This window comes from Mixophyes fleayi, chromosome 1 (genome assembly GCF_038048845.1).
Source record: "Mixophyes fleayi isolate aMixFle1 chromosome 1, aMixFle1.hap1, whole genome shotgun sequence".
NCBI lineage: Eukaryota > Metazoa > Chordata > Amphibia > Anura > Limnodynastidae > Mixophyes > Mixophyes fleayi.
The window spans coordinates 447,402,142-447,419,907 of record NC_134402.1 but is presented as its reverse complement, the minus strand read 5'-3'; the positions used below and the strand labels follow the sequence as shown (position 1 = coordinate 447,419,907).

Here is a 17,766-nt window from a genome sequence, read left to right as displayed (position 1 = left end):
GTCCTAGAGCTCTCCTAAATGGCCTACATAACTGTACTAAAATAGTTGTTTTATAATAAGTTTGCTATCTGTCTTGAGTGTCCAGTACACAGTCGTGGTAAATGATATATATTTTTTTATGTGCATATATTGCAAATATATTCTGCGCAATATTAGAATGTAACGTGCACATGTTCATTTTATATTTTCTCTCTAATGCTCAAGTAATCTCATCTAGTTGGCTGTTACAGAACTATAAACCCCCTCTCTAGTACAGACAAACCTTTGTCTGTACTAGAGATTCTCAGGCTCGGTTCCTCGAGAACCGAACACAGCCGAACTACCTGTTGCGCTCCCTCAGAATTGAAAATGGGGCAAAACGTCATCGGTTCTCGGACCTCGCGAGTTTTGAATTCCTTTTAAAGATTCAACATCGCGGATGGTGGGAGGGAGGGCGGACCCCCATTTTTCTTTTCTGCCACTGCTGTGTGCCAATGTGTCCTAGATGTGCTAGGAACTGCCGTGTGTTTGTGTCATTGCTCTGTCGCTTACCATCCAGCCAGGTCGCTGCAGTATTTGTCTGAAAGTGTATGTAAATAATATTGTGACCTGTGAGGTGGTCAAAATTGACTGCAAATGACTTGAAATTATTGTTATTGAGGGTAATAATAATAATGTAGGATCAAAAAAAGAGGAAAATTAGGTGATTTTAGCATATTTTAGTTTTTTTTCTAAAAAATCCAAAACCAAAACACACGAGGGTGGTTTTGCCAAAACCAAAACCAAAACATGAAGCTAATCCAGATCCAAAAACCAAAACCAGTTCACAGGGGTCAATGAGCATCTCTAGTCTGTACTAGAGTATGCTGGAAGTGACAATTTTGCCGAAATGTAATTTGACCAGATCTTCCCAGAAATTATCCTACTAAAACACACTCTCTTTGTATCTCTCGTAATGTTTTGGCATACTACCTGACACATAACTTTGCTAAATTTATTGGTACTAAAGTGGAGCACTTATTTAAAAACGACTTGTCGCTGGTGAGTGAATTCTGCTGTGTGGGTGTTGTTGGGTGTAGGACTGAGAACATGTACAAGAACCTTGCAGAACAGGGTGAATATTTCACTGAATAGTGTTTAAGACTTTACAGAACTCTACCTGTGTAGATTATTGGGTAGGATCCTCATAAAGTATAACAATGGTCTGGTTTTTACATGGGAAAATTACTCCACAACTGAACATCAACAACATCTACAACAAACCCTAAAATATATCCAAACCAGCAGTACTGACTTCTAAAGAGGAACCAACAAAACCTACACAGTGAAACATTTCACACTATAACAGTACAGCAACCTGGATTATCCAAGAGAGGGCACCCACTGAGTATTACCAGCCTGTATGGACTGTAATATATATCCTAATGTCTGTCTCGCAGTTGCTGAAGGCGGTACCAGTCGGTGTCGGTCAGGTGTACGGTTGCGATAACCCATGGACCGGAGGAATTTTCTTGGCCGCACTGTTCATTTCCTCCCCGGTAATTTGTATGCACGCAGGAATTGGATCCGCTTTGGGGATGATAGCAGGTAAATTTGTAACTACTTTAAATGTTGGGCAGCATGGTGGCTCAGTGGCTAGCTCTTCTAACTCACAGCATTGGGATCATGAGTTTAGTTCCTGACCAGGATTTTATCTGTGTGGAGTTTGTATGTTCTCCCCCTGTATGAGTGGATTTGCTCTAGAAGATAGCACCCGGAATTTAGAGTGTAAGCTCCAATGGGGCAGGGACTGATGTGAATGACAAATATTCTTTGTACAGCGCTGCGGAATTGGTGGCGTTATATGAATAGATGATGATGATGAATGTATGTATGCCGCAGCTATAAAATCCACCATTATACTATTTGGATGCCAACGGTTAAAACCATTTATAGAACCCTACTCCCGCTTACCCTGTTAATTTGGGAGCCCTGAAGTCTAACTTCAGATGCTTATGCTCTTATGATGCAAAAAATTTTAGTACAAAATGTGAGACTTTCCTGGTAAAAGTGAGACCCATGTAAGGTCTATACTTGAACCAATCAGAAGCGATCTGCACTATGTAGTCACTGCCGTCTGGGTTGCTTTCTATTTGTCATTACTTGACACTTGCTTATTTTACCATCTTTGTGGGTCGGCCTAACACACGTTTCAAGTTACATTTCAGACAAATTTGGTTACGTCACACGTTCAAGGAAACTGCAGAATTAGCACATTATACATTTTGCAAAATTCATCTTAAATTGAATGCTTGTTTGACAGCTTACACAGAAGTACAGAGGAACATGCATTAATGGATTACACATATACACTTTCAGATACTTAATTTATTAATGTACACTGATCTGTGACTTGTCAGTTGATTTCCTTGATATAACCTCCAAAATGTCTTTCTGTTTTTCAGGGTTAAGCCTCGCCACACCATTTGAGAAAATCTATTTCGGACTGTGGGGCTACAATTCTGTTCTTGCTTGTATAGCAGTGGGCGGGATGTTCTATGCTCTCACCTGGCAAACCCATTTGCTCGCTCTTGCGTGCGGTACGTACATAGCTTGGTGAATCACACGGTAGTCACTCACACAGTAATGTGGGGCAGTTACTCCAAAATCCAATACAATATTTTCGTAGAATCTTTATCAGACATATTGATAAATGCGGTAGAGAAATGACCTCTACAAGATTCTAGGGTCGTCGTCTGACCACACTAATAGGCCCAGTGATCCTGGATGTGATCTAGATGCTAAGGTAGGGTATGTGGGCTTGTATTTTTGCTCTCCCTGCAGCAGATCATGAAAGAAATGTTTAAATAGAAAACAAAAAAAAATGTCTAATGCTGGGACTGCTTGAGGCTATTGGATAATTGAGTAAGTTCATAATACCATCTCATTTTCCACTATGGATGAGACAGCAAGCAGCTATTCCACCCTCCTCAGACTGGCTCTCTGCACATCCTGCCAGTGGGCATGCACAGGAACAAGCAATCGCCTCTGCATGCCCAGTGGCACGGAAGAGCCTGTGGGTGCAGGAAGCCTGCATGCAGTGCTTGTACCAATGCAGGTTAACATGTCATATACTGCTGCTGTATAGCACACAAGACATGCGCTGCCATAGCAACCAATCTGATGTCAACTGTCCCTTTCTAGTTATGTTTGCAAAATAAAACTAAACTTTTGGTTGCCATGGTTACACCACCTTTTTCCTATGCATGAATTTTAGTGAATGATCCAAATGTATTGAAACTGGATGCTGCATCACACATGAACCATGGTATTATTAACATTTGGTGCTCTGAGTAGACCGTTATTTCTTCTCAGTGCTAAAAAGAAAAAAGTGATCACTCTCCCATACGTTCCAACTTTGAGAAATGCAGAACCAGGGCAAAATACCCCCACCCCCCTCGATCTGCCCAACCCCCACCCAAATCCTTCCCGAAATGTCCACTTGGGCCCATGCCCATGGAGTCTGCCCATTTTCATGTAACCCCCTCCTTTTTGAAGTCTGTAATTTGTAGAGATGCTCAGGCTCAGTTTTCTGAAAACCGAGCCCACCCAAATTTAGGGGATCCGAGTAGGCTCGCGGGCCAGCTCGTTACTTTGGCGCGTCTTTGGTGCATCGTTACTTACATTGCTCAGTACCATTGCTCACACAGAAACAGGGGTAGCAGTGTTCTTGTCACTCTCCAGTCTCCAGTACCATTGCTCAGTGCCATTGCTCATACAGAATCAGGAGGGGTGGCAGTGTTCTTGTCACTTGACAAAAAGTGCCTGTAAATGATTGGAAATTAATGTTATTGAGTTTAATAATAATGTAGGGATAAAAGAGCCAACTTATGTGATTTTAGCAAACAAAATAGGGATTTTAGAAAACAAAAAACGGGAACCAAAACACGCGAGGGCGGTTTTGCCAAAGTCAAAACCAGAACACGAAGGTAATCCAGATTCAAAACCAAAACACAGGGGTTAGTGAACATCTCTAGTAATTTGTGACTGTCTAGCCGAAAAGGCTAAAGTTGGGAGTCATGCTGAAGAACCTCATGCTTAATGACATATGCACATTTAGTTTAGTACTACGTGGTAACCTTAACCGTATTCAATATTTTGATCTTATTGTGTTTGGCCGGTGGTACACTTGGGTATAATACAATAAACCATAAAGTAAGACTAATTCCCCTTCTTCAGTCTGTAATATTTTTAATCTTTCTTGTAATTGTAGCTCTCTTTTGTGCCTACCTCGGAGCTTCACTGGGTAACATGATGTCCGTGGTAAGTATCAAGCAGGGACTTAAAACAATAATAGAAACGTATAAAATGTTCTTATTTTGCAAGATCATTAAAATATGAATATACTTAAAACATGTTATCACGTGCACCCATGGCTGATATTTGTAAATAAGTATGATTTTCTAGCCTTAAGCCGACAATAGCCTTAAAGCCTTACACTATGTATGTGCACAAGCTATTTGACCTAATACCTATCCATTAATATAACTTGTAGTGAAACGTTTACATTTTATCTGATCTATGTATATAACGAACCTCCTGCTGTAAATGACAATTTTAATAGAAGTTCTCTCCACAAGAGTCATTTACTCCTAGAGATACTTTATAGACATAGATCAGAAAAAAAATAAGCTACAAGATTGCTGGCCCTGTGTTTTTGTATTACTGGTCAGGAAATCTGCAATGACCTCAGATATCATCTACTCTGTTATCTTTATGATCATTAATGTGTAACTGGATCAATGGACTTTTTGCAGTCTGAGGCTAGAGACACAATGGTTCTTATCTCGCCCTGTAATGTCTCTTCTTTCATCATATTCTTTGGTAAAAATTGTCATCCAGAGCCAACTTGGTTGCCAAAGTCATACAATGAAAGGCACACTGAAAATTTGAGTCTTTTGATACCTTTGTATTTATGCTTAAGCTAGATACACACTACAGGGTCCAATAATCAGCTCAACCAGCCGACACGCGACCACTCCTTCAGGCCAGTGTGTGTAGTGACACGATGGTCGAAAATCTGCCCAAATGGACGATTGTCTCCTCATTTGGTTGGTCGTACAGTTGAATATTTTCATTCCAACCTCCTTTCTGTTGTGTAGTGTTTATAAGTTTCCGATTCACGACAGTGAGTACGAAATTACAATCATTGCTCACGACAACATGGCTGTAAAAAGTCACTAATGGGACAGCTGCTCTTCCCTTTATCGTCTAAAACAAGGCTAGTGTGTATGCAGTCCATGGACCGAGCGATCGGACCATCGATCGGATGTAAAATCGATCGGCATAAAAGTTGGTGGAAAATTCTGTAGTGTGTTCCCAGCTTTAGACAATAGCTTCATAGGACAGATATGGTGCACGATATACAATATGGGCAGCGCAGTGGTTTAGTGGTTGGCACTTCTGCCTTACAGTGCTGGGATCATGAGATCAATCTAGTAGAGAACTGAGTGAATGCAGCATTCACTGACTTGAACATAGAAAAAATGCCACAATTGTAAAAGTAAATAGTTAATAATGAGGACAAGGCTCTACAAATAACGTTAAATCTGATCTATTGTTTTATTGCAACATTTCCGTATAAATCATTGATTTGTCCTTTTGCTTTGTTTTATTGTAGGTCGGGTTACCATCTTGTACTTGGCCCTTCTGCTTGTCTGCGCTCACATTCCTCTTAATAACCACGAACAATCCAGCTATTTATAAACTGCCGCTATCAAAAGTCACTTACCCGGAGGCAAATAGAATCTATTACCTGAACCAGAAGAGCCGGAAAGACAAATGTAACTTCTGAGCATAAAATGTACAACGCTCTTCACCAAATTTCATTTGGAGATTTTGCACTTTTTATGTGTCAAGAAATCATCCTTTCTATCTAGGATAATTCTTTCAACAGCTGTACGCTTAGAGTAACATTCGTGCACTTGTGCATCACGGACCCTGCCGCTGACACCGTGAAGGACTAAAACGGGTATAGTGACTAGATTGTAGAGTTCACAGGAGTGAGGTCTCAGTTAATCCTACAAGGCTATTTAATACTAGAAGATTATTGCAGGCTCTTGTGCATCAAAGGGAATCGTTAACTGACATTATCTTTAGTAGCTAGAACCAAGACTAATCCTGCAATCCGTGAGCTACAAAACCTTCATTAAATGTTGCAGATCCATTTAACTCTTTATTTTGAGGGTCGTTTAATAATACCGCAGATTTCACGTTTGTTCATTCAATAGATAAGAACTGTGTTAGACAAACCAAGGCTAATATTGTGATTTGCTGTTGAGGTCTTACTGCACGCCTGAATCATCAGGAATAACGCCTTCTATTTTTTCATTTATTTTGTGTGAACCGTGCTGAATAAAACAATGAAACACCTTCAAACTGTCTAACTTGTATCTTTACACTAAAGTGTTCAAAAGACTTACTATTGATATGAATATGGGGGGAACAGGACTCAACATTAACAATGGACCATCTCAGAATATGGATCTTCTCATTGTATAGAATTTCTTTAATACGTCCCAATATCTACATATACTTTTAGATGAATTGTGCCATAAACTCCTTAAATTGACATGATCATGAAACTGAAATGGTACAATATCCTTTATTTATAGATGACCCAAAGATCACTCCAACCTCATATAACTGGGGACCTTTACTTTAAAGCAGGTTTCCCACTAGTAAAAGTAGCTTCCTACATATGATGCCATTTGGGGGTACTGTGTTTATCTTATTCTGTCCCTTATTCTGTCCCATATTTATCTGAGGCAAATGAAGACCTTGGGCCTGATTCATTAAGGATCTTAAATTAAGAAGTTTCTTATTTCAGTCTCCTGGACAAAACCATGTTACAATGCAGGGGGTGAAAATTAGGGATGAGCGGGCTCGGATATCTGAAATCCGAGCCCACCCGAACCTTGCCGATCCGAGCCGAATCCGAGACAGATCCGGGTATTCCCGCCAATTGCAAAACTGAAAGCGAGGCTCCGAGTCATAATCCCATTGTCGGATCTCGCGATACTCGGATTCTATAAATTCCCCGCTGGCCGCCGCCATCTTCACTCAGGCATTGATCAGGGTAGAGGGAGGTTGTGTTAGGTGGTCCTCTGCCCTGCTATATCCTGTGCTGTGCTGTGCTGTGTCCTGTGCTCTGTCCTTCTAAGGGCATTGTTATTTCCCCATTATTCCCAAGTTATAAAAAAAAAAAAGTATAAAAAAAATAAATTAAAAAAAAATATCCAAAAACAATCCTGCAGTATAAGTCCATTGGTACTGCAATATTACAAAGTTCACTGATTCTGCAGTATAAGTCCAGTGGTACTCTCCTGTGGCGCATATAATTTTTAAAGGCTTTGCCGAGTGTGTGTGGCTTAGGGGTACGCTCTCTTGTGCTACATATAATGGAAAACAAAAATTTGGAGGATAAAGCTGCGAGGAAAAAGCTCAGTTTACCTAAAAGACCCGCTGGCGGGGATGCTGATAACATCTGGTCCGGACTGAAGGACCTGCCAATAATTGCAGACATGTCTACTGTTGCTGCATTGGATGCTGTCACAATTGAAAAAATGGTGGAGGATTATTTTGCTGACACCATCCAAATAGGCATGTCAGACAGTCCATATTGTTACTGGCAGGAAAAAAAGGCAGTTTGGAAGCCCCTGTACAAACTGGCCCTATTTTACCTGAGTTGTCCCCCCTCCAGTGTGTACTCGGAAAGAGTTTTTAGTGCAGCGGGGAACCTGGTCAGTGAGCGGCGAAGGAGGTTGCTTCCTCACAACGTTGAGAAAATGATGTTCATAAAAATGAATTATCAATTCCTCAATCAAGTACAGCACTGCCCTCCAGATAGTACAAAGGGACCTGTGGTTGTGGAGTCCAGCGGGGACGAATTGATAATGTGTGAGGAGGAGGAAGTACACACTGTAGGGGGAGAGGAATCAGAGGTTGAGGATGAGGACGACATCTTTCCTCAGTAGAGCCTGTTTTTTTGGTGTGGGGGCCCAAACAAACCAATCATTTCAGCCACAGTGGTTTGGTAGGCCCTGTCGCTGAAATGATTGGTTTGTTAAAGTGTGCATGTCCTATTTCAACAACATAAGGGTGGGTGGGAGGGCCCAAGGACAATTCCATCTTGCAACTCTTTTTTTGGCATTATGTGACCATTCAACAGTCGTTTGCCATGTTCAAAAAGTAAAACAAAATGTCAACAAATTCAAAAAATTAAACCAAAAGTAAAATGCACTGTCATAATTTAAAACAAGAGGTATTGACGTGCTAGAACTACTGTAGTGTTTATATGTTATAAACACTACACTTGGAAGTTGGAGGAGGTATTGTGGCCCCGGTACCAAATTTAGTACCGGGGCCACTCCACTATGCAGTCCAGATAGAGGTGTATCAGATATTAAACAACGTTGAATTTTGCTGCAAAATTTTTAAATAATATTGTGGGGAACACTACACTATGCAGTCCATAAACTTTTTTGGTAGAATTCAGACCCGTGGAGGGTTTTTTAATTATATTGTGGGGACCACTCCTCTACGCAGTCCAGGTACAATTTTTGGTGTAATTAAGACCAGTTGATGGTTTTCTTATTCTATTGTGGGGACCACTCCACTACGCAATCCAGAAAGATACCTCGTTGCAATGTTTTGGACTAATAACAATATTGCTAGGTGTTCAGAATACACTGTAAATTAGTGGAAATGATTGTTATTGAATGTTATTGAGGTTTATAATAGCGTAGGAGTGAAAATAAGCCCAAAAACTTGATTTTTGAACTTTTTATGCTTTTTTCCAAAAAAATCCGAATACAAAACCTTAAATCCGAACCAAAACCTGTCGGCAGGTGTTTTGCGAGACAAATCCGAACCCAAAACCTCAAGCAAATCCGAATCCAAAACACGAGACACCAAAAGTCGCCAGTGCACATCCCTAGTGAAAATTAGTATTCAGTTTTGCACATAAGTTAAATACTGACTGTTTTTTCATGTAGCACACAAATACTTGATAGCTTATTTGTACCCTGAAATTTAAAGTTGATATTTGTGTGCTGCATGAAAAAACAGTCAGTATTTAACTTATGTGCAATACAGAAAACTAATTTTCACCCCTTGCATTGTAACATGGTTTTGTCCAGGAGACTTAAATAAGAAACTTCTTACTTTAAGTTCCTTAATGAATCAGGCCCCTTTTGTCTACATTTTTATTTTCCACCAGGTGTGAGCAATCTACATTATCTACTGTTATGTTCGCTGCATTTTTTCGGACACTTGAGGTCAATTTTGCAACATGGTGGGGTAGAAACTGCGAACACTTTACACCAAATTCCCATGGCAAAATATTTTGTGGAACAGTTATGAAAATGTTGCTCCAGCAGCCTTTTCGACTGAAATATTCTACAGTGGATTGATATTCATAACTCCGGTATTACCACACTGTAGATGCAGGCACTAGTATCTTGGCTCAACCTATTCGCCCCATTTGGATATGAAATGTCGACAGTCAAGTAAAATGTGGACAGGGTGGTAATGCCAACATTGTGAATGACATAAATAAACAGATTTTAAAAAAACAGCAATAAATGTCAAAAGAAAACACATTGTGCTCCCCTCCCAGACAGCTTAACCAATCCTAGTGTTGCCGGCCTAGGCTGGTATTAGCAAAAGCAAGGGGAAAATAAGAGTAGGTTCCCCTCCAATTTTTATACTTGTGTCTATAGATTATTTACATTTTTCCTTGGTGCACTGCAGCAGGAACTGGGTGCCAGGGCATGCTGACACTTGTGGTCCCCAAGGATAATCTATGAGTCACTGCTCTACCAAAATGGCACTGTGAAGGACTCGCACCATTCCAGAGGAGAAGGGATAACCTCAGGCCACACTACCTGAGGATTATTAATGGTAAAAGTAGGGATGTGCACCGGCGACTTTTGAGGTCTCGTGTTTTGTGTTTTGGATCCGGATTTTCATTATTTTTGGGGTTCGGATTTGTCTCGCAAAACACTTGACGAAAGGTCTCTGTTCGGATTTAAGGTTTTGGATTCGGATTTTTTTTGGAAAAAACATAAAAAGTTTAAAAATCAAGTTTTTGGGCTTATTTTCACTCCTATGCTATTAGTAACCTCAATAACATTCAATAACAAGCATTTCCACTAATTTACAGTGTATTCTGAACACCTCACAATATAGTTATTAGTCCAAAACGTTGCAACGAGGTATCTTTCTGGACTGCGTAGAGAAGTGGGTCACCACAATATATATAATAAGAAAACCATCAACTTGTATGATTCGCACCAATAAATGTACCTGGACTGCGTAGAGGAGTGGGTCACCACAATATATATTAAAAACCCTGAATTTTTATGATTCGCACCAATAAATGTACCTGGACTGCATAGAGGAGTGGGTCACCACAATATATATTAAAAACCCTGAACTTGTATGATTCGCACCAATAAATGTACCTGGACTGCGTAGAGGAGTGGGTCACCACAATATATATTAAAAACCCTGAACTTGTATGATTCGCACCAATAAATGTACCTGGACTGCATAGAGGAGTGGGTCACCACAATATATATTAAAAACCCTGAACTTTTATGATTCGCACCAATAAATGTATCTGGACTGCGTAGAGGAGTGGGTCACCACAATATATATAATAAGAAAACCATCAACTTGTATGATTCGCACCAATAAATGTACCTGGACTGCGTAGAGGAGTGGGTCACCACAATATATATTAAAAACCCTGAACTTTTATGATTCGCACCAATAAATGTATCTGGACTGCGTAGAGGAGTCGGTCACCACAATATATATAATAAGAAAACCATCAACTTGTATGATTCGCACCAATAAATGTACCTGGACTGCGTAGAGGAGTGGGTCACCACAATATATATTAAAAACCCTGAACTTTTATTATTCGCACCAATAAATGTACCTGGACTGCGTAGAGGAGTGGGTCACCACAATATATATAATAAGAAAACCATCAACTTGTATGATTCGCACCAATAAATGTACCTGGACTGCGTAGAGGAGTGGGTCACCACAATATATATTAAAAACCCTGAACTTTTATGATTCGCACCAATAAATGTATCTGGACTGCGTAGAGGAGTGGGTCACCACAATATATATAATAAGAAAACCATTAACTTGTATGATTCGCACCAATAAATGTACCTGGACTGCGTAGAGGAGTGGGTCACCACAATATATATTAAAAACCCTGAACTTTTATTATTCGCACCAATAAATGTACCTGGACTGCGTAGAGGAGTGGGTCACCACAATATATATAATAAGAAAACCATCAACTTGTATGATTCGCACCAATAAATGTACCTGGACTGCGTAGAGGAGTGGGTCACCACAATATATATTAAAAACCCTGAACTTTTATGATTCGCACCAATAAATATACCTAGACTGCGTAGAGGAGTAGGTCACCACAATATATATTAAAAACCCTGAACTTGTATGATTCGCACCAATAAATGTACCTGGACTGCGTAGAGGAGTGGGTCACCACAATATATATTAAAAACCCTGAACTTTTATGATTCGCACCAATAAATGTATCTGGACTGCGTAGAGGAGTGGGTCACCACAATATATATAATAAGAAAACCATCAACTTGTATGATTCACACCAATAAATGTACCTGGACTGCGTAGAGGAGTGGGTCACCACAATATATATTAAAAACCCTGAACTTTTATGATTCGCACCAATAAATGTATCTGGACTGCGTAGAGGAGTGGGCACTGGGCACCACAATAAAATATATAAAAAACCTTCAACAGGTCTGCATTACACTGCACATACGGCTGCTCCTCCATCCTCTCCATCAAATACATGTTGGAGTTTTAGCGTGTGACAACCTCTTGTTTTTGATAATGTCAGTGCATTTTGAATATTTTTCAATTTGCCCCACACCACTGAATGTACTTTATCTATGATACGCATCTATCTATCTTGACTGCGTAGTGTGGTGGCCCCGGTACACAATTTGGTACCGAGGCCACAATATAATTAAAAAACCCTCCACGGGTCAGAATTCCACCAAAAAAGGGTATGGACTGCGTAGTGTGGTGGCCCCGGTACACAATTTGGTACCGAGGCCACAATATAATTAAAAAATTGGGCATCAACTGTCACCGTTGTTTAATATCTGATACACCTAAATATGGACTGCACAGTGGAGTGGCCCCGGTAGTAAATTTGGTGCCGGGGCCACAATACCTCCTCCAACTTCCAAGTGTAGTGTTTATAAAGACAGACAGCGTCGAAGTGTTATTAGTTGACTTTCTTAACCCTAAAATTGTCCCTGTTGCAAATATTCGTGCAATGGACAGTTACTTTTTTATTGAAAGACTGAAGCTTTCAAGTGTAGTGTTTATAAAATATAAACAACAATACAGTAGTTTTAGAGCACGTCAATACCTCTTGTTTTAAATTATGACAGGGCATTTTACTTTTGGTTTAATTTCTTGAATTTGTTTAAATTTGGTTTTACTTTTTGAACATGGCAAACGACTGTTGATTGGTCATATAATGCAAAAAAAAAAGTTCCAAGATGGAATTGTCCTTGGGCCCTCACACCCACCCTTATGTTGTTGAAATAGGACATGCACACTTTAACAAACCAATCATTTCAGCGACAGGGCCTACCAAACAACTTTGGCTGAAATGATTGGTTTGTTTGGGCCCCCACACCAAAAAAGCTATTCATCTCTCCCTGTACAGACTAAACAGGCTCTACTGAGGCAAGATGTCGTCCTCATCCTCAACCTCTGATTCCTCTCCCCCTACAGTGTGTACTTCCTCCTCATCACACATTATCAATTCGTCCCCGCTGGACTCCACAACCACAGGTCCCTCTGTAGTATCTGGAGGGCAGTGCGGTACTTCATTGAGGAATTGATTATTCATTTTTATAAACATCATTTTTTCAACGTTATGAGGAAGCAACCTCCTTCGCCGCTCACTGACCAGGTTCCCCGCTGCACTAAAAACTCTTTCCGAGTACACACTGGAGGGGGGATAACTCAGGTAAAATAGAGCCAGTTTGTACAGGGGCTTCCAAACTGCCTTTTTTTCCTGCCAGTAACAATATGGACTGTCTGACATGTCTACTTGGATGGTGTCAGCAAAGTAATCATCCACAATTTTTTCTATTGTGACAGCATCCAATGCAGCGAGAGTAGACATGTCTGCAATGGTTGGCAGGTCCTTCAGTCCGGACCAGATGTTATCAGCATCCCCGCCAGTGCCTCTTTTGGGAAAACTGAGCTTTTTCCTCGCAGCCATAGATGTGGAAGAAAATGAGGGTGGAGCTGTTGGCATGTCACGGTCCTCTTCAGAGGACAATCTCCTGACCAGCAGGTCTTTGCACCGCTGTAGACTTGTGTCCGCCGAAAACAGAGACACAACATACGCTTTAAACCGAGGATCGAGCACGGTGGCCAGAATGTATTCCTCTGACTTTAAAAGAGTGACCACCCTCGGATCCTGGCAAAGCGTACGAAGGGCTACATCCACAAGAGCTACATGCTTGGTGTAATAGCAATGGCTTACCAGCTCCTCCCTCACTTTCTCCAGCTGCTTCTGCAACAGCCTGATCAGGGGAATGACCTGACTCAAGCTGGCAGTGTCGGAACTGACTTCTCGTGTGGCAAGTTCAAATGGCTGCAGAACCTTGCACAACACGGAAATCAGTCTCCACTGCGCTTGACTGAGGCGCATCCCCACTCCTTTGCCTATGTCGTAGGTGGCTGTGTAGGCCTGAATGGCCTTTTGCTGCTCCTCCATCCTCTGCAGCATATAGAGGGTGGAGTTCCAGCGCGTCACAACCTCTTGTTTGAGGTGATGGCAGGGCAGGTTCATGCTTTTTTGATGTGCCTCTAGTCTGCGGTAGGCACTGGCTGAATGCCGAAAGTGTCCAGCAATTTTGCGCGCCACCGCAAGCATCTCCTGCACACCCCTGTCACTCTTGAGGTAATGCTGCACCACCAAATTAATGGTGTGGGCAAAACATGGGACGTGCTGGAAATTGCCCATATTTAATGCCCGCACAATGTTACTGGCATTGTTTGACACCACAAATCCCCATGAGAGTCTAAGTGGGGTAAGCCATTGGGAGATAATTTCCCTCATTTTCTCTAATATGTTGTCAGCGTTGTGCCTCTTATTAAAGCCTGTAATACACAATGTTGCCTGCCTTTGCACGAGCAGCCATTTTGTAGTTGCTGCTACTGATGCAGCTGTTGCTGTTGCTGCGGAAGGGGATGCATCTACCCAGTGGGCTGTCACAGTCATATAGTCCTTCGTTTGCCCAGAACCACTTGTCCACATGTCCGTGGTTAAGTGGACAGTGGGTACAACCGCATTTTTTAGAGCACTGAGGACACTTGATCGTACTTCTCTGTACATTTTTGGTATCGCCTGCCTAGTGAAGTGGAATCTCGACGGGATTTGGTACCGGGGACACAATACCTCCATCAACCCTCTAAATCCCACTCCACTGATGGCGGACACCGGGCGCACGTCTAACACCAACATTGCAGTTACAGCTGCAGTTATACGCTTTGCAATAGGGTGACTACTATCGTATTTTGTGGTCATGGCAAACGACTGTTGGACGGTCAATTGTTTTGTGAAAGACGTAGCGGTCTTACGACTTCCCCTCTGGGAAGATGACCCACTAACAGCAGCAACAGCAGCAGTGGCAGTAGTAGGTGTACCGCTGCAGGATTCCTCGGATGAATCCCGTATTGAGGAGGACTCAGTCTGGCTGCTGACTTGGGCTGCAGGACTGAATCTGATGGAGATTGTGGAGGAAGTTGACGAGGAGGGTGTTGCTGGTGTGTATCCAACTGGACCACGGGATTTAGGTGTCCCTGTACCGATGAGGGTCCTAGCCCCAGTTCCTGAACTAACCACTGAACTATGAAGGTTATTCAGGTGACGTATAAGGGAGGATGTTCCTAGGTGGGCAAGATCCTTACCCCTGCTTATTTGAGCTTTACATAAGCTACATATGGCCATACATTGGTTGTCTGGATTTGGATAAAAATAACTCCAGACCGAAGAGGTGCATTTTTTGGTCTTCTGACCAGGCATGACGATGGGCTTTTTCATCCCATGGACATCAGCTGTTTCCCCCCCTGGTGCCTCATTTACAATAACCACATCACCATCCTCATCATCAAGTTCCTCCACAGCGCCAGCTACATCATCAATAGCCTCCTCCCGAGCCACCTCTTCCCGTACAGTGATGGGAAGGTCAGGCTTGACAACCACCAACATCCTTGGACTCGCCTTGTGGATTTGTGATAATTTCTCTTTAGAAGGCAGAGTTGTTTGCTGTTTTGTTGCTGACAGCATAACTCTCTTCAATTTTTTGTAGGGGGGGGGAGGAGGAGGAGGGCTAAGATCCGTGGGTGAAGCTGAACCACTAGTCATGAACACGGGCCAGGGCCTAAGCCGTTCCTTGCCACTCCGTGTCGTAAATGGCATATTGGCAACTTTACGTTTCTCCTCAGATGATTTTAAGTTTCTCTTTTTGCTACTTTTTCTTAACTTGGGCTTTTTGGATTTTACATGCCCGGTACTACGAGATTGGGCATCGGGCTTGGAAGACGACGTTGATGGCATTTCATCGTCTATGTCATGACTAGTGGCAGCAGCTTCAGCATTAGGAGGAAGTGGGTCTTGATCTTTCCCTACTTTATCCTCCAAATTTTTGGTCTCCATTATATGTAGCACAAGATACTGCAGAATGTGTGAACTTGGTAATATTGCAGTACCAATGGACTTATACTGCTGGATTGGTTTTGCAAATTTGGTTATAATTATATAATTTTTTTTTAATTTTTAATTTTTTATTTTTTTTTACTTTTTTTTTATTTTTTAAAAACTTGGGAATAATGGGGAAATAACTATGCCCTTAGAAGCACAGAGCACAGGACACAGCACCACTGGTCTGAACAGGACACGGCACAGGACCCAGCAGCACTACGGAACTCAGCAGGACAGAGTACAGGACACAGCACCACTGGACTGATACTGCAGAATGTGTGAACTTTGTAATATTGCAGTACCAATGGACTTATACTGCTGGATTGGTTTTGCAAATTTGGTTATAATTATATATTTTTTTTTTAATTTTTAATTTTTAATTTTTTTTTACTTTTTTTTTATTTTTTAAAAACTTGGGAATAATGGGGAAATAACTATGCCCTTAGAAGCACAGAGCACAGGACACAGCACCACTGGACTGAACAGGACACGGCACAGGACCCAGCAGCACTACGGAACTCAGCAGGACAGAGCACAGGACACAGCACCACTGGACTGATACTGCAGAATGTGTGAACTTTGTAATATTACAGTACCAATGGACTTATACTGCTGGATTGGTTTTGCAAATTTGGTTATAATTATATTTTTTTTTTTTAATTTTTAATTTTTAATTTTTTTTACTTTTTTTTTATTTTTTAAAAACTTGGGAATAATGGGGAAATAACTATGCCCTTAGAAGCACAGAGCACAGGACACAGCACCACTGGACTGAACAGGACACGGCACAGGACCCAGCAGCACTACGGAACTCAGCAGGACAGAGCACAGGACACAGCACCACTGGACTGATACTGCAGAATGTGTGAACTTTGTAATATTGCAGTACCACTGGACTTTTACTGCTGAATGTGTGAACTTGGTAATATTGCAGTACCAATGGGCTTATACTGCAGGATTGGTTGTGCAAATTTTGTGGTAATTAAAAAAAATTAAATTAGTTTTTGGTATTTTTTTAAATAACTTTTTTTTATTTTTTTAAACACAGGGGAATATTGGGGAAATAACTATGCCCTTAGAAGCACAGAGCACAAGACACAGCACCACTGGACTGAACAGGACACAGCACAGGACCCAGCAGCACCACTGACCTCAGAAGGACAGAGCACAGCACACAGCACCACAGGACTTATACTGCAGAACACAGCACAGCACAGCACAGCACAGAACTAAACAGCACAGCACAGAACTAAACAGCACAGCACGAGATCTACCAGGACAGACACACCCTCCCTCTACACCTAACACACCCTCCCTCTACCCTGATCAATGCCCGAGTGAAGATGGCGGCGACTAGCGGGGAATTTATAGGATCCGAGTATCGCGAGATCCGACAACGGGATTATGAGTCAGAGCCTCAGTTTCAGATTTGAATTTGGCGCCAATACCCGGATCTGTCTCGGATCCGACTCGGATCGGCAACATTCGGGTGGGCTCGGATTTCAGAAATCCGAGTGCGCTCATCTCTAGGTAAAAGTATATTTTAGTTGTCTATAATTGATAGGAAGGACAGCATAAGAAAAACATTTCAAATGCTGTATAACGTTTTGCAGCCAGGACCTAGGAGCTATGCAAAGAAAACCGTAGAAGCAAATGTTGCTGAAAAGCTGCAATGAAATAACAATGGGTATGATCTTACAGTAAAATAAGTTAAATGCATAGAACATTTAAAATATGTTTAAGGGATATGTTGATGCTGAGAAGGCTGACGGCATATACAGTATATGTGCAGCTTAGAGCTCTACAATCTCCTGCATTACCTATTCACTGACTATTACTAATGTGTAATTTTGTGCATTTTCAATGTTTATAATTGCATCTTAAACAGAATCAAATTAATTACCTGCACATTTTGTCAGAGTTGAAAAATTATT

At 41.4% G+C, this 17,766-nt stretch overlaps 1 protein-coding gene across 4 annotated transcripts in view; it reads left to right on the top strand.

The window, feature by feature from the left end:
• SLC14A1 (solute carrier family 14 member 1 (Kidd blood group)) overlaps window positions 1-6,396 on the top strand; it is a 37,495-nt gene extending 31,099 nt beyond the window's left edge. For all 4 annotated transcript variants that reach the window (XM_075186258.1, XM_075186252.1, XM_075186263.1 and 1 more), the window contains exons 6-9: window positions 1,419-1,566; window positions 2,424-2,558; window positions 4,232-4,281; window positions 5,639-6,396. In XM_075186258.1, the coding sequence (XP_075042359.1) occupies window positions 1,419-1,566; window positions 2,424-2,558; window positions 4,232-4,281; window positions 5,639-5,812 (507 nt within the window). In that variant the 3' untranslated portion in view covers window positions 5,813-6,396. The remainder of the gene's footprint in view (window positions 1-1,418; window positions 1,567-2,423; window positions 2,559-4,231; window positions 4,282-5,638) is intronic.
• The last annotated feature ends 11,370 nt before the right edge of the window (window positions 6,397-17,766 follow it).